Source organism: Oncorhynchus kisutch, linkage group LG13, assembly GCF_002021735.2.
Source record: "Oncorhynchus kisutch isolate 150728-3 linkage group LG13, Okis_V2, whole genome shotgun sequence".
NCBI lineage: Eukaryota > Metazoa > Chordata > Actinopteri > Salmoniformes > Salmonidae > Oncorhynchus > Oncorhynchus kisutch.
The window spans coordinates 26,894,089-26,912,454 of NC_034186.2; the positions used below are offsets into that span (position 1 = coordinate 26,894,089).

The 18,366-nt window shown below is 42.7% G+C and overlaps 1 protein-coding gene across 4 annotated transcripts in view; it reads right to left on the reverse strand.

The window, feature by feature from the left end:
- Window positions 1-18,366, reverse strand: part of LOC109901580 (disabled homolog 1-like) — a 98,570-nt gene that overhangs the window by 7,659 nt on the left and 72,545 nt on the right. For 2 of the 4 annotated variants that reach the window (XM_031785907.1, XM_020497578.2), the window contains exons 6-15: window positions 15,397-15,516; window positions 15,244-15,282; window positions 14,864-14,926; window positions 12,915-12,968; window positions 3,333-3,395; window positions 3,022-3,118; window positions 2,471-2,680; window positions 2,106-2,278; window positions 1,715-1,925; window positions 1,270-1,439 (exon numbers count right to left, since the gene is read on the reverse strand). In XM_031785907.1, the coding sequence (XP_031641767.1) occupies window positions 1,270-1,439; window positions 1,715-1,925; window positions 2,106-2,278; window positions 2,471-2,680; window positions 3,022-3,118; window positions 3,333-3,395; window positions 12,915-12,968; window positions 14,864-14,926; window positions 15,244-15,282; window positions 15,397-15,516 (1,200 nt within the window). The remainder of the gene's footprint in view (window positions 1-1,269; window positions 1,440-1,714; window positions 1,926-2,105; window positions 2,279-2,470; window positions 2,681-3,021; window positions 3,119-3,332; window positions 3,396-12,914; window positions 12,969-14,863; window positions 14,927-15,243; window positions 15,283-15,396; window positions 15,517-18,366) is intronic. The other 2 variants (XM_031785909.1, XM_031785908.1) reach the window with 2 other exon arrangements.

Consider the following 18,366-nt stretch of genomic DNA (forward strand, 5'->3'; position numbering starts at 1 on the left):
AGAGAGAGAGAGAGGAGAGAGAGAGACGAGAGAGAGAGAGAGAGAGAGAGAGAGAGAGAGAGAGAGAGAGAGAGAGAGAGAGAGAGAGACAGAGAGAGACAGGAGAGAGACAGAGAGAGAGAGAGAGGGGTGGGGGCAGGGGGAGAGAGAAGATCGAGAGAGAGAGAGGGGTGGGGGCAGGGGGAGAGAGAAGATAGAGAGAGAGAGCAGGGTGGGGGCAGGGGGAGAGAGAAGAGAGAGAGAGAGAGAGAGAGTGGGGTGGGAGCAGGGGGAGAGAGAAGAGAGAGAGAGAGAGAGAGAGGGGGTGGGGGCAGGGGGAGAGAGAGAGAGGGGTGGGGGACAGGGGGAGAGAGAGAAGAGAGAGAGAGAGAAGAGAGAGAGAGACAGAGGGGTGGGGGGCCGGGGGAGAGAGAAGATAGAGAGAGAGAGAGGGGTGGGGGCAGGGGGAGAGAGAAGAGAGGGAGAGAGAAGGAGAGAGAGAGAGGTGGGGGGCAGGGGGAGAGAGAAGATAGAGAGAGAGGGGTGGGGGGCAGGGGGAGAGAGAAGATAGAGAGAGAGAGGGGTGGGGGCAGGGGGAGAAAGAAGAGAGGGAGAGAGAAGGAGAGAGAGAGAGAGAGAGGTGGGGGGCAGGGGGAGAGAGAAGATAGAGAGAGAGGGGTGGGGGGCAGGGGGAGAGAGAAGATAGAGAGAGAGAGGGGTGGGGGGCAGGGGGAGAGAGAAGATAGAGAGAGTACTTTGGAATTGACTGACTGGCATACAGAATCAATGGTAGAAGGCAATGGTAGATCGCTTCCAATTCAGTTTTTTTCTACCATTGTCAGGTTTGTGACCCCAGTGCTTTCCCATTCCTGTCTCTCTATGTATCTCTGTTTCACAGCACTGTTTCTGTACCTACCTCTCTCTCCCTCCCTCTCTTTCTCTCTCTCTCTCATTCACTCCCTCACACTTTCTCATTCTCTCTCTCTCTATCTCTCTCCTTCTCTCCCGCTCTTGAATCCAGGTAAATAATAAATATGAATTGCCCTAGGAAAGACACTAGTTCATCAGTTGAATAATAACAGGGTGCTATAGAGGAAGTGATGTATGGAGCTACCTGTTAACATTAACAACATCTTAATGATCTATCTGACACCTCCAGCAGCTCATTTAACACTTTACTGGCCCCACACACACACACACACACACACACACACACACACACACACACACACACACACACACACACACACACACACACACACACACACACACACACACACAAGTACTCACCGCATCCTCCTCTCCACTTCGACTGGGGCTGCCCTCGACCTCCCCGAACGAGTCATCTGTGGAGGGGTCGGTGGCGTCTGTGGGGGGGTCACTGATGTGGTCAATGTGGTCACTAACGTGAGACGCCGCCGATTTAGATGGAGAACTCTGTCTGGGGGCCGGGGTCGGAGCTGGGGGAGGAGAGGGGGAAGGGGTGGAGAGAGATGGGATGAAAGTACAGAGATTCAGCATTCTTCTGGAGTTGAAATCAGATAAAGTACCTCCCCAGCAACTGTCTCTCTGCAGTTTTATTGATGATGATGACAAATTACAACTAATTAAATGAGATACAGAAAATCAAAAAGACAGGGAGGTAAAAATGAAGGTAGAGCGATGAAGGGAGGAGACAACTTCCAAACAGAGAGTCATATAAACACAAATCAAACAGCCATGAGTGTGTACATACGTGAGTTAGTGGAGGGAGTGGTGGAGGTGACAGGAGTGAGGTTGAGCTGAGAGATGTCAAAGTCGTCACAGTAATCTGTATCGGTGACGGTCCCCACACGGCTGAAATAGGAGCTGAAGGCCTCCGAGGTCCCAGCTAGACAGGGGTGCTGGTCCCCCATCTTAGCAGGCATGGCAGGGGGCTTCGCTAGCTGGAAGTCCTTAAACATCTCCTACAGAGAGAGTAGAAGATGTTAAAGACACACTGTGACATTTTGGCCAATAAAAAGTGACAGTATTGTATTTGTGTCTTGGCCAGGCCATTACTATCAATGTGAATTGGTTCTCCAATGACTTGCTTGGTAAATAGCATATATCTATATTTTTTTATCGATAGAATACAATTCTCCTACCTTGCTCATCTTCTGCCGCTGCCTCTCTGCATGCTGTGGACTTGAGGCTGATGAGGGGGCGGGGTTAGAGGCAGCGCTGGCAGATGATAGGCTGTCACAGGGTTGATTGACAGGGAGGAACATGGCAGGCAGAGATCCTGGCTGGGCTGGGAGGTAGGCTGTAGCAGGGAACCCTAGATGCAGGACAATACACTTTACTGTGTGTGTGTGTGTGTGTGAGAGAGAGAGCATGTGCGCACGTTAGTTCATCCCTGTGTGTGTGTGTGTGTGTGTGTGTGTGTGTGTGTGTGAGAGAGAGAGAGCATGCGCACGTTAGTTCATCCCTGTGTGTGTGCGTGCATACATACATGTTTGTGTGTATATACCTGCTCCCGTCATAGCGGCCCACTGCTGCTGTGTAGCAGGGAAGAGGTTGGCCTGGCCCCAGATGAGAGGCTGGCCTCCAGGCAGGACCTGGGCTACAGGGAGGGACTGACCCAGGGGGGACTGGACCCCAAACAGAGGACCTGCCTGGGCAGAAAAAGCCTGCTGCGACCACACCTGACCTGTAGGTACCGCTCCCATCGCCACATAACCTGGACAGAGAGAGTAGACGAGTGAGTTATACACATGCACATAGCACACACACATACACATGCACACACACATACACATGCACACACACATACACACAGAGTACCCCATTTACCACTGCAGTACAGTGACCTACTTTAGCCTGTAGTTAATATTGTGTCTTAATGGTCCTACTGAACTATGGTCATTACGTCCACAATGAACCTGTCATTATCATGCATAGATTTATTCAGACAGTCCCAAACTCATAGAACTACACAGACTCATTATAACTGACTCATCTCTTCTCAGAGCTGCTTGTTCCAACTCTGCTGCAAAGAGGAAAGGAGAGATGAGTTCCTACCTGAGGGTACAGAGGCGGGGTTGAAGGGGTTGAAGAGTTCTGTGAGGGGCTGCAGGCCCAGAGACGGGTCCAGGGTGTTGGCTGGAGAGGCAGGGGTCTAGGGTGGGAGGGAAAGGGAAAGGAACAGGTTAAAACCACTTTATTACCACAGGGGAGCCAAACGGACTCACACACACACACACAAAACACTACAGTACACTGTATGCTTGGTTCTGCCAGCCAGTACAAACAATAACATGATTCCTCTGTCAGATAAACCAGGTCAAAGGTCATGAGAGAGAGAGGGGAGGAGGAGGGGGGGGTGTACTCACGGAGGGGGAGTAGATGTCCGGGAGTGTGGAGATGTCTCCGAAAAGCTCTAATTGGTTGATATTCTGCCAATCAGAAAGAGAGTTCACAGCCGTCAGACGTCATGGCTACAATAGCAACGTACAGCATTTCATGTCCCAACACACATGCAACACCTTTCACGAAGACGGCACACGCAACATGCCTCACACAACTTGGTACCTACGTCTGTGTGGCAGTGACACCATCAAACAGCGCCACAGGGAGACTGACGGGCACACGTTAGATGATGATGTCATGGAGTAATATGATTGGTGGAGGTGACAACCCGATTCAAGTTACTCTGAACTCTCAATATGCTCTCATATCTCTCCATATGTACACCTCTCTTTCTTCAAAATCCTTGTTTCATATCTCTATTTAAAATGTCTCTTTCTAACATAAAGGTCTTTATCCCCGTGGTGACCGGAGAAAAAAGGAGTCTATTTTTAGTTAAGGATGTGAGGCTTTACATGGTCAGAGATTAGCATAAATGAAAGATAGGGCTAATCAGAGCCCTCTATAGAGATACATATAGCTCCAGAATATTGCTGTATAGGGCGCTGGGGATAATGTCTGCACAGATAACAACGCTTCTTAGAATATCTGCCTTCTGGCTCCGCTAGTTAAACTGATAGGTCACACATAGACCATGACGCTCTTATTATATTCTAAAGCTTAAAGTGTGTGTGTGTGTGTGTGTGTGCACGCGTGCATGCATGTGTGTTCTACTTCTATCTATCAGATAATGGATCAGAGAGCGTGTCGTTTCTAGCCATACAGATGAGTGGAGTATCTGTGCTGTTAGTGAAAGAGGAGGAGAGAGGAGGAGTTAAGTACACTACTATTACTGACTGAGGGAGATCCTGTATATACTGTACACTGATGCTATTCTGTCTTTCTTTTAACTCTGTACCTACTGACACCTATGATATTCTTAGTCTGAATCTCCCAGAGCTGAGGGAGGGTCACTGGCCCCTGTGGTCAGTGTGGTCACTGTAGTGTGTTACTAACGTGACTGTGTGATCACTTTGTGTGAGTGGGTCAACATCCAAAATTGCACCCTATTCCCAATATAGTGCACTACTTTTGTCCATAGGCCCTAGTCAAAAGTAGTGCAGTAAATAGGAAATAGGGTGCCATTTGTGACGTAGTTGGGTCATTACTGAGCTGAGTATATTGTCTGTGTTATTAATGAGCTGTGAGAGGAGTGAGTCAGATCCTCTCTGTTGGACATGACCAAAGCTTGACCCATCACCTCCTCCCATCCCTCCATCCCATTCTTTCTGACCTCACCACCTTCCTCTCTCCCCATCTTCTCTGTCTCTATGATGTCTATTTGACATTCATTGCAGCTCTAATGACCCTCCTCTCTCCCCCTCTCTTCCTCTCACTCTTTCCATCTCTCTCTACCCCCCACCACCCTCCCCCTCTCTTCCTTCAGTCTTTAGATACTGTCGTTTTACATTCATTAGTAGCAGCAGAGGTTATAAAAATAACATTTCTTAAACAAAGAACTTTCAGTGAGTGTGCATTTTCTCATCTATCATTTGTATTGCCCTTATAACCCTGTCAGGCTGCACCAAGAGGTTTATGAAGACTAGAGTTGAGCAGGTCAGTCCTTCATATATCAGTGAGTGGCTCTCCACTGGTTGCTGTTTTTATTGAGGATGATGTTGTTGTTGGTGATGATGTTGTTGGTGATAATGTTGTTGGTGATGATGATGTTGTTGTTGGTGATGATGATGATGATGTTGTTGTTGGTGATGATGATGATGTTGTTGTTGGTGATGACAATGATTTTGTTTGGGTGATGATGATGTTGGTTATAATGGTGTTGTTTGTGATGATGTTGTTGTTGGTGATGAAGATGTTGTTGGTGGTGATGATGATGTTGGTGATGATGATGTTGTTGTTGGTGATGATAATAATGATGATGTGGTTGTTGGTGATGACAATGATTTTATTTGGGTGATGATGAAGATGTTGGTTATGATGACGTTGTTTGTGATGATGTTGATGTTGGTGATGATGATGTTATTGTTGGTGATGATGCTATTGTTGGTGATGATGTTGTTGTTGGTGGTAATGTTGTTGTTGTTGGTAATGTTGTTGTTGATGGTAATGTTGTTGTTGATAATGTTGTTGTTGGTGATGATGATGTTGTTGGTGATGATGATGTTGTTGGTGATGATGATGATGATGAGGTTGTTGGTGATGATGATGTTATTGTTGGTGATAATGATGCTGATGATGTTGTTATTGGTGATGTTGTTGGTGGTGGTGATGATGTTGCTGTTGGTGATTATGATGATGACGTTGTTGGTGATGTTGTTGTTGTTGGTGATGTTGATGATGATGTTGTTGGTGATGATGATGATGATGATGTTGTTGGTGATGATGATGATGTAGTGATGATGTTGTTGGTGATGTTGACGATGATGATGATGTTGGTGGTGGTGATGATGTTGGGGATGATAATGATGTTGTTGGTGATGATGTTGTTGTTGGTGATGAAGATAAGGTAGTGATGATGTCATTGGTGATGTTATTGTTGATGGTTAATAAAATGGCGTTGTTGGTGATGATGTTGTTGGTGATGATTATGATGATGATGTTGTTGGTGGTGATGATGATAAGGTAGTGGTGATGTTTGTTAGTGATGTTGATGATGATGTTGGTGGTGATGATGTTGTTGGGGTTAATAATGATGTTGTTGGTGATGATGTTGTTGGTGATGATGATAAGGTAGTGATGATGTCATTGGTGAGGATGATGTTGTTGGTGATGATGTTGATGATTAATATAATGGCGTTGTTGTTGGTGATGATGTTGTTGGTGATGATTATGATGATGATGTTGTTGGTGATGATGATAAAGTAGTGATGATGTCGTTGGTGATGATGTGTTTGGTGATGTTGTTGTTGGTGATGGCTAATCTAATGGCGTTGTTGTTGGTGATGATGTTGTTGGTGGTGTTGATGTTGGTGTTTATAATGTTGTTGGTGATGTTGAAGTAGTTGTTGGTGATGATGACGATGATGTTGTTGGTGATGATGATGTTGGTGATGATGTTGATGATGTTGTAGTTGAAGATGTTGTTTTTGGTGAGGTTGCTGTTGATGATGTTGCTGTTTGGTAATTAAGATGATGATGTTGTCAGTGATGATGATGTTGTTGGTGATGTTGTTGTTGGTGATGATGATGATAAGGTAGTGATGATGTTGATAAGGTAGTGATGATGTTGTTGGTGATGATGATGATGTTTGTGATGATGATGGTGTTGTGGCGATGATGTAGGTGGTGTTGGTGATGATGCTGTTGGTGATGATGTTGTTGGTGGTGATAATGATGTTGGTAATGATGGTGATGTTGTTGGTGAGGATGATGTTGTTGATCATGATGATGTTGGTGATGATGGTGATGAGTATGTTGTTGATGTTGTTGGTGATGATGATGATGTTTTGTTGATGATGATGGTTATGAGTATGTTGTTGTTGGTGATTATGTTTTGTTGATGGTTATGGTTATGAGTATGTTGATGATGTTGGTGATGAATGTTGGTGATGATGTTGATGCTGATGATGATGTTGGTGATGATGATGATGTTGGTGATGATGATGATTTTATGATGTTGTTTTTGGTGATGTTGCTGATTATGATGTTGTTGGTGATGATGTTGCTGTTGGTAATTAAGATGATGATGTTGTCGGTGATGATGATGTTGTTGGTAATGTTGTTGGTGATGATGATGATGATGATAAGGTAGTGATGATGTTGATAAGGTAGTGATGATGTTGTTGATGATGTTTGTGATGATGATGATGGTGGTGGTGATGATGATGGTGTTGGTGGCGATGATGTTGTATTTGATGATGATGTTGTTGTTGGTGATGATGTTGCTGATGATGATGATGTTGTTGGTGATGATGATGTTGTTATTGGTGATGATGGTGTTGTGATGATGATGATGTTGTTGGTGACGATGTTGCTGTTGGTGATGATGTTGTTGTTGGTGATGATGTTGTTGGTTTTGATGTTGTTGGTGATGATGTTGTTGGTGATAGTCAATATAATTATGTTTTTGTTGGTGATGATGTTGTTGTTGGTGATGATGTTGTTGTTGATGTTGTTGGTGATGATGATGTTTTGTTGATGATGATGGTTATGAGTATGTTGTTGTTGGTGATTATGTTTTGTTGATGATGATGGTTATGAGTATGTTGATGATGTTGGCGATGAATGTTGGTGATGATGTTGATGCTGATGATGATGTTGTTGGTGATGATGATGTTGGTGATGATGATGATTTTGATGATGTTGCTGATTATGATGTTGTTGGTGATGATGATGTTGTTGGTGACGATGGATGTTGTTGTTGTTGATGATGTTGATGTTGGTGATGATGATGATTTTGATGATGTTGCTGATTATGATGTTGTTGGTGATGATGATGTTGTTGGTGACGATGGATGTTGTTGTTGTTGTTGATGTTGGTGGTGATGATGTTGTATTTGATGATGATGTTGTTGTTGGTGATGATGTTGCTGATGATGATGATGTTGGTGATGATGATGTTGTTATTGGTGATGATGGTGTTGTGATGATGATGAGGTTGTTGGTAATGTTGTTGGTGATGATGATGATGATGATAAGGTAGTGATGATGTTGATAAGGTAGTGATGATGTTGTTGATGATGATGTTTGTGATGATGATGATGGTGGTGGTGATGATGATGGTGTTGGTGGCGATGATGTTGTATTTGATGATGATGTTGTTGTTGGTGATGATGTTGCTGATGATGATGATGTTGTTGGTGATGATGATGTTATTGGTGATGATGGTGTTGTGATGATGATGTTGTTGGTGACGATGTTGCTGCTGGTGATGATGTTGGTCAGGATGATGTTGTTATTGGTGATGATGGTGTTGTGATGATGATGATGTTGTTGGTGATGATGTTGTTGGTGATGATGTTGTTGGTGATGATGTTGTTGGTGATAATCAATATAATTATGTTGTTGTTGGTGATGATGTTGTTGTTGGTGATGATGTTGTTGGTTTTGATGTTGTTGGTGATAGTCAATATAATTATGTTTTTGTTGGTGATGATGTTGTTGTTGGTGATGATGTTGTTGGTGATGATGTTGTTGATGTTGTTGGTGATGATGATGTTTTGTTGATGATGATGGTTATGAGTATGTTGTTGTTGGTGATTATGTTTTGTTGATGATGATGGTTATGAGTATGTTGATGATGTTGGCGATGAATGTTGGTGAGGATGTTGATGCTGATGATGATGTTGTTGGTGATGATGATGATGTTGGTGATGATGATGATTTTGATGATGTTGCTGATTATGATGTTGTTGGTGATGATGATGTTGTTGGTGACGATGGATGTTGTTGTTGTTGATGATGTTGATGTTGGTGATGATGATGATTTTGATGATGTTGCTGATTATGATGTTGTTGGTGATGATGATGTTGTTGGTGACGATGGATGTTGTTGTTGTTGATGATGTTGATGTTGTTGGTGGCGATGTTGCTGTTGGTGATGATGTTGCTGATGATGATGTTGTTGGTGATGATGTTGTTGGTGATAATCAATATAATTATGTTGTTGTTGGTGATGATGTTGTTGTTGGTGATGATGTTGTTGGTTTTGATGTTGTTGGTGATAGTCAATATAATTATGTTTTTGTTGGTGATGATGTTGTTGTTGGTGATGATGTTGTTGGTGATGATGTTGTTGATGTTGTTGGTGATGATGATGTTTTGTTGATGATGATGGTTATGAGTATGTTGTTGTTGGTGATTATGTTTTGTTGATGATGATGGTTATGAGTATGTTGATGATGTTGGCGATGAATGTTGGTGAGGATGTTGATGCTGATGATGATGTTGTTGGTGATGATGATGATGTTGGTGATGATGATGATTTTGATGATGTTGCTGATTATGATGTTGTTGGTGATGATGATGTTGTTGGTGACGATGGATGTTGTTGTTGTTGATGATGTTGATGTTGGTGATGATGATGATTTTGATGATGTTGCTGATTATGATGTTGTTGGTGATGATGATGTTGTTGGTGACGATGGATGTTGTTGTTGTTGATGATGTTGATGTTGTTGGTGGCGATGTTGCTGTTGGTGATGATGTTGCTGATGATGATGTTGCTGAGGATGATGTTGTTATTGGTGATGATGGTGTTGTGATAATGATGATGTTGGTGATGATGTTGTTGGTGATGATGTTGTTGGTGATGATGTTGTTGGTGATAATCAATATAATTATGTTGTTGTTGGTGATGATGTTGTTGTTGGTGATGATGTTGTTGGTTTTGATGTTGTTGGTGATGATGTTGTTGGTGATAGTCAATATAATTATGTTTTTGTTGGTGATGATGTTGTTGTTGGTGATGACGTTGTTGGTGATGATCAATATAATGATGTTGTTGGTGATGCTGTTGTTGGTGATGTTGTTGGTGTTGTTGTTGATGAAATTGTTGTTGGAGATGTTGATATTGGTGATGTTGTTGGTGATGATGTTTTTGGTGGTGATGATGATGTTGTTGGTGATGATGGTGATGTTGATGATGTTGGGGATGATGATGATGTTGTTGGTGATGATGATGGTTGTTGGTGATGACGATGATGAAGTTGTTGATGATGAAGTTATTGTTGTGATGATGTTGGTGATGTTGGTGATGATGATAGTGTTGTGTTGGTGATGATGATAGTGTTGGTGATGATGTTGATGATGACGAATGTTGTTGTTGGCGAAGATGTTTTGTGATGATGTTGGTGATGATGATGTTGGTGGTGATGCTGTTGTTGATGTTGTTATTGGTGGTGATTATGTTGTTGTTGATGATGTCGCTGGTGATGATGTCATTGGTGATGTTGTTGGTGATGATGAATATAATGATGTTGTTGGTGATGATGATGTTGTTAATGATAATGTTGTTGTTGCTGATGATGATGTTGGTGATGATGTTGGTGATGATGATGATTTTGATGATGTTGTTGTTGGTGACAATGGATGTTGTTGTTGATGATGTTGTTGGTGATGATGATGTAGTTGTTGGTGATGATGATGTTGTTGTTGGTGGTGATGATTATGATGTTGAAAATGCTGATGTTGCTGATGATGATGTTGTTGGCGATGATGATGATGTTGGTGATGAGGGTGTTGTTGGTGAGGATGATGTTGTTATTGGTGATGGTGTTGTGATGATGATGTTGGTGGTGATGATGATGATGTTGTTGGTGATGATGGTGTTGTTGGTGAGGATGATGTTGTTATTGGTGATGGTGTTGTGATGAGGATGTTGTTGGTGATGATGATGTTGTTTGATGTTGTTGGTGAAACTGTTGTTGGCGATGATGTTGTTGGTGGTGAAAATGATGTTGTTGGTGATGATGATGTTGTTTTTGATGATGATGATGTTGTTGGTGGTGATGATGTTGTTGTTGGTGATGATGATGGATGTTGGGGGTGATGATGATGATGTTGGTGGTGATGATGTTTATGGATGTTGGTGATGATGATGGGCATTGGTTATGATGATGATATTGTTGTTGGTGATGATGTTGTTAATGATGATGTTGTTGGTGATGGTGATGATGATAGTGTTGGTGATGATGTTGACAATGATGATTTTGTTGTTGGTGATGTTGTTGGTGATGATGTTATTGGTGATGATGTTGTTGTTGGTGATGATGATGGATGATGTTGTTGGTGATGACGTTGTTGATGATTATGTTGTTGATGATGTTTTGTTGATGATGTTGTTTTTGTTGATGATGTTGTTGGTGATGATGATGTTGATAATGATGGTGTGCTTGTTGATGATGGATGATGTTGGTGATGATGTTATTGTTGGTGATGATGATGACCATTCAGCCATATGGATGGAGGGTAGGATAGAAACACAGACATGATGTATCATACACTCAAACAAATACAGACATATGGAGACAGGGTAGTCACTTTACCCCTATCTACATGTACATATTACCTCAACTAACATGTAGCCCCTCACATGACTCGGTACCCCCTTTATATAGCCACGCATGCACGCACACACTCCTCATTACACAGATTCCTGCCCTCTTCTATCCATCTCACTCTCTCTCTCTGCCCATCCCTTTCTCCTCATCACTGCGACAACCACCTTTCAATTATTGGTCTCTGAGGAAACAGTAATTAGCATGGGCATGGTTTTGCATACGATTAATGCAGCCCCCTTAATTAACACCCACCTCCCTGAGCTCCTGTCTCACTGAACACAGACACACACACACACGCATGGATGCACGCATGCACACGCACACTAGCCTACTTGTCCTTCATTGCCAGATGACAATTGGCTGACCTCTGTTGAATCAACAGACTGTGTAAACTCACACAGGGTCAAGGACTCAGGAGATTGAAGTCGTACTTGTCTGTTTTATGTGTGTGTGTGTGTGTGTGTGTGTGTGTGTGTGTGTGTGGCTGTGTGTTATTGGTTTATTATTGGTTAATAGCATTGAGAGACAGAAGGCGACAGACTAAATAATCGTGACGCATATGGTTTAGACAGAGGTTTCAGACCCTACTGGCCATAGCACCGTATTATAACACCAGACACACACAGGTATGTATCAAACACAAAGCCAATAGGTGTCGGTGTTGTGGGGTGGTTAAGGAGAGCAGTAGGGCTGTGGGATCTCACTGGTAAATACCATAAGCCTCAAAAGCAGCACAAGACAAAATCGACAGCCATAACCCATACCGTCTGATTACGACAGTGCACAGTGTGTGTGTGTGTGTGTGTGTGTGTGTGTGTGTGTGTGTGTTCTGTAGTGTGAGCTAGGAGAGACCAGGGAGAGTATAGGAGGAAGGTGGCAGATTGAGAAATTTCTACACAGACAGTGAGGCTCACACTCTAGTTTTAGAACGGGTTTTTTAGACAGGTGTCAGAGATGGAGTAGTTGTAACAGGTGTAGAATAGCTACTATAGTGGTTCTGAAGATGGAGTTATTAGCTAATGAAACAGAGATGTTTAACTACCATGTTCAATAAGATCATAAAGGACATGGAGAGTTACGTTGCATCCTGACCACGATCAAGGTCAACTGGGATGACACTCACACACACACAAAGGCGTGCACATACACACACTCTCTCTTACCAATATCTTTCGTTCTAGTATTGTCAGATCATGTATGTTCGTTCACCAGCAGACCACAGCCAGCCATGCATCACCACGACACCACACTGCATGCAATGCGCACACACACACACACACACACACACACACACACACACACACACACACACACACACACACACACACACACACACACACACACACACACACACACACACACACACACACACACACACACACACAACCAGCGCCTAGCACAGAGCAAACCCCACCCAAACCCACTCCTATCCACATACAGTGACTCCGACCAGCACCACCACAAAGCCACACCACAGAGTATCCACAGGACACACCATAGCACCAAGGGGGACACAAAAGGGGGACAGGCACACACAGCTGGACTCACTGGGTGTCTCTTGGGGACGTCATATACCCCCTCCTTCTGTTGGCTGGTCGGAACCTGGACAACCAACCAATCACCACAAAGCCCACCAACCACACGTTAGCTTTTGTTACCATGACAACCTTCATTTTTAATGTACCAGAAAGTACCAATTGTAGTAAATACCAAAGCAATACAAGACTATAAAATAAATCCTTACAGCCAAATATATAGAGACTAAAGCCTGGACATTATTGTCCCTTATAGCTTGCATCTGAGGGTGTGTGTGCGCGTGTTTGCGCATGTGCGTACGTGCATTCGTGCGAGAGAGAGAATGAGTGATGTAATCTGCATTCAAATATATGAGTTGAGGCTTCATTTAGAGTATCAGTCTGATATGTATGAACAGCTCTCTCTCTCTCCCAGCTAAGTCCCCCACTTCTCCCTCTCCAATAAAGTGGATCAATGTGGTCTTACCACAGAGAGAGTAATAAACTGGTCTGTCTGTCTGTCTGTCTGTGGCTTTGTCTCAAATGACACCACATTCATCATGTAGTGCACTACTCTTGGCCACTACTCTTGGCAACTACTCTGTGGACTTTTGAGACAGACAGACAGATTGATACAGGAAATGTCTCTATATGTTTCATTTGCGTTTTCTTCTATTGACTGATGATTGATTGTCCCTGAAGTGTAAGACTATCAAACTAATCCACCTGACTGATCTGCTGTGGAAACGTTAATGGAATGGAAACGTTAATAAAAATGTGATGGGACAGTCTGACTACCACAGATAACTACCACAGATAACTACCACCGCCTGAGTACTCTCTCCATCTCTCCTCCCTCCATCTCTCCTCCCTCTTTCCTAATCCCTCGCTCTCCTCTTCTCCTTCTCTTGTTTATTTCCTCTCTCATCCTTCTTCATCTCTCCATCTCTCTGGTTGTTTATTTCCAGAGGCAGACATCTTTATTCATCTGTTGGTTTCTCTGTTGCACGATTCTAACACGTCTTCTTGCGTGTGTGTGTGTTAGAGCATGCTCTATTTTCATTCTATTATTTTGAAAGATCAAGCAAGGGCCTGGTGATTAATCTCTCTTTCCCACTCCCTCCTTCATCTCCTCAGAAAAAGAGGGAGGAAGGGGAAGGAGGAGGGGTCTGCCTTACTCATGCATGTGTGTTAGTTTTTCTCTCAGGTTTCAGTGGTGAGTCTGTCAATAGTGAAGCTGTAGGTGAGGGGTCGTTCCACCTCAAAAACAAAAAAGAGGATTTTGACACCCATCATCTTAGATTGTTCTGAAATTTGTTGTTGTTGTTAGAAACAGATAACATTAGCATTCCTGCAACATTATTTTGTTGAAATAAAATTTGATCTCTGAGAAATTAAGGTAATTTGATGGCACCCAAATTGGCCATTTAAATGTATACGATTAATATAATACTTAATAAATATAGTACCTAACATCCGATTTGGACCAAACGTTTTTCTAACAATGAGTTAAACATGAGGAATCTAAAGAAATGGTCAAAAGCCACTCATGGACATCCCACGGCAATTCCACCACAACAACGTATATATAGTATCAGTTCTCTGTCTTACAAGTAGTATGGAGCTACTCAATGTTAGAATTTTTTGGGGCCCAAATTGGATGATAGGTACTATATGTATTGAATATTATATCAATCCTATACATTTGAAGGGCCAATTTGGGTGCAATCAAATTACCTTAATTTCTCAGAGATCTAATTAAATGTCAACAAAAGAACATTGCAGGAATGCCAATGTTATCTTTTTCTAACTACGAAAAAACAATTTCAGAACAATCTGAGATGGCTTGTTGAAATGGCTAGTTGAAATTACATGGAATGACCCTGAGGGTATTCTCAAATCATCTCTATCCCATTGGAACCCTGCTCCTATCACTCACACAACTCCACCAATCCGATCCAAGCAGAGAGGAGAGGCTTGTACCTGATAAATGCTCTCTTCTGATTGGTCGCCGATGGGCTCGTGTCCCGCCTCAAACACAATGTACTACAACACAGGCAGCAGGGAGAGGAGAGGAGGAATAAAGAGAAAAATAGGAAATAGGAATTGAAGAAAAAGGACAGGCTGAGAATATGGTGCAAAGATGTGATTGGTCAGACAGAAGCATCTGTAAGTCTCGCCCGCAAACAATCCCAGAAAACTTCACACACACCTCCATTCATCTGAAAATAATCCTGGGACTCCCCCACAACTCCCCACAGACACAGATAAACAGGCAAGGAGATTGAAAGAAGCATTAAAAAGAAACATACTGATTGGATAGAGAGCATAGAGAAGCATTCTGATTAGTGTTTAGAAGTTACCTGGTAGACAGGATCCTCCAAATCTTCCTCCAGAATAGTCTGAAGACATAGAGATGGATGGAGAGGGGGAGAAAGGAGAGAGGGAAGAAGATCAGGCAGCAGCACCAACAATAATCAGATAGTAAACATTGTGTGTATTGTGTGTGTGTGTACCTGGTACACAGCCTGTTCACACTGTTTGTCCTTCTGGGCTTTCTTCTCCATCTCCTCTCTCTGTTTGATCTGATAGATGAGCTGGAACAGGTCCCGAAGGTCCAGGATCACTGGCTCTGCCTGAGAGGGGGAGAGGAAGTAGAACACTTATATACAGTTGAAGTCGGAAGTTTACATACACTTAGGTTGGAGTCATTGAAACTCATTTTTCAACCACTCCACAAATTTCTTGTTAACAAACTATAGTTTTGGGATGTTGGTTAGGACATCTACTTTGTGCATGAAACAAGTAATTTTTCCAACAATTGTATACAGACAGATTATTTCACTTAGAATTCACTCTATCACAATTCCAGTGGGTCAGAAGTTTACATACACTAAGTTGACTGTGCCTTTAAACAGCTTGGAAATTCCAGAAAATGATGTCATGACTTTAGAAGCTTCTGACAGGCTAATTGACATACTTTGAGTCAATTGGAGGTGTACCTGTGGGTGTATTTCAAGGCCTACCTTCAACCTCAGTGCCTCTTTGCTTGACATCATGGGAAAATCAAAAGAAATCAGCCACGACCTCAGATTTTCTTTTTAGACCTCCACAAGTCTGGTTCATAATTAGGAGCAATTTCCAAACACCTGAAGGTACCATGTTCATCTGTACAAACAATCATACCGCTCAGGAAGGAGACGCGTTCTGTCTCCTAGAGATGAAAGTACTTCGGTGCGAAAAGTGCAAATCAAACCCAGAACAACAGTAAAGGACCTTGTGAAGATGCTGGAGGAAACAGGTACAAAAGTATCTATATCTACAGTAAAACGAGTCCTATATCGACATAATCTGTAAGGCCGCTCAGAAAGGAAGAAACCACTGCTCCAAAACCGCCATAAAAAAGCCAGACTACGGTTTGCAACTGCACATGGGGACAAAGATCATACTTTATGGAGAAATGTCCTCTGGTCTGATGAAACAAAAATAGAACTGTTTGGCCATAATGACCATTGTTATGTTTGGAGGAAAAAGGGGGAGGCTTGCAATCCGAAGAACACCATCCCAACCGTGAAGCACAGAGGTGGCAGCATCATGTTGTGGGGGTGCTTTGCTGCAGGAGGGACTGGTGCACTTCACAAAATAGATGGCTTCATGAGGGAGGACAATTATGTGGATATATTGAAGCAACATCTCAAGACATCAGTCAGGAAGTTAAAGCTTGGTCATAAAATGGGTCTTCCAAATGGACAATGACCCCAAGCATATTTCCAAAGTTGTGGCAAAATGGCTTCAGGACGACAAAGTCAAGGTATTGGAGTGGCCATCACAAACCCTGACCTCAATCCTGCAGAAAATGTGTGGGCAGAACTGGAAAAGCGTGTGCGAGCAAGGAAGCCTACAAACCTGACAGTTACACCAGCTCTGTCAGGAGGAATGGGCCAAAATTCATCCAACTTATCTTTTAAGCTTGTGGAAGGCTACCCAAAATGTTTGACCCAAGTTAAACAATTTAAAGGCAATGCTACCAAATACGAATTGAATGTATGCAAACTTTTGACCCACTAGGAATATGATGAAAGAAATAAAATTTCATTTCACATTTCACATTCTTAAAATAAAGTGGTGATCCTAACTGACCTAAAACAGGGAATATTTACTAGGATTAAATGTCAAGAATTGTGGAAAACTGAGTTTAACTGTATTTGGCTAAGGTGTATGTAAACTTCCAACGGTATCTCTGTGGTTAACACACACGCAAGCCCGCACATATACATGAGCACACACACGAATGCACAAACACATCAACTCACATCCACAGTGCAATACAGCAGTTACTGTCGATGTGGGGCATTAAGGGGTGAGACTGGGGAACAATGAAATATAGAACATATTTAATATTTGATTAAGGCCTAACAGGGAGTTAACAGACAGTGTTTGGAGAACTACATGGACATCCCCAGTTTAGTGTTGGGTTCCTACTTCCTACCACATCTGAACTCTGATCCAGTCTTATTTAAATCATATAGTGTGTCTGACCTCTCCCTCCTCTCATTCAGACCAACTCTCATCCCTTTCTCTTCACTGTCTTTCATAATTTCTTTCTTTCCTCTCTCTGTCAGTTTCACTTCTCTCTCTCATCTCGTCTCTCTGTATAATGAGGAATGAACAGAGGGACATATCTGTCTTGTCATCTCTGTATTCTCAGAAAACACTGCAGGTACTGAACTCTTGGCAACCTCAGAGGAATACATGGCAGCCTGCTGGGTTGTGTGTGTCAAAGGGCTCCAGGTCAGTTCCTGGGAGGATGGATGGGTTGATAGAGACAGTGACACACATTCACACTCATCAATATGGCATCAGAGAGCAGAGAGACGGCCTCAGATGAAACAGAGACAAAACACAAGACACACAGACACAAATAATGTCAGTTAAACCAGAAGTAAAATCCAGAGTAATTTGGTCAGCTGTGTGACTTCTGGGCCTATACATTTCTAGACTAATCAATGGAAGATGGAATTAGAATGACAGAACTAAAAGTTAAATAATAAGGACAGGCTTCTCCAATAAGAGCCCACAGGTAGGCTGCTACAGTACATAATAATCTGAATGTACTTGTTGTTATTTACTGTAAGGGGAGAAAGCGCACAGTTAAAGTTATATAGTCTCAATTAGCTTAGCTAATGTTAGCTCGCTAGCGCATCAGATGAGCAACTGAAAACCACGTACCACCGCAAAACTGAAAGCATGTACCACCGCATTTAATCATGGCAAGGTGACCGGAAACATGGCCGAATACAAACAGTGTCCTTATTCCCTCCGTAAGGCAATCAAACAAGCAAAGTGTCAGTATAGAGACAAAGTGGAGTCGCAATTCAACGGCTCAAACACAAGACATATGTGGCAGGGTCTACAGACAATCACCGATTACAAAAAGAAAACAAGTCCTGATTTGCTTCCAGACAAATCAAACAACTTCTTTGCGC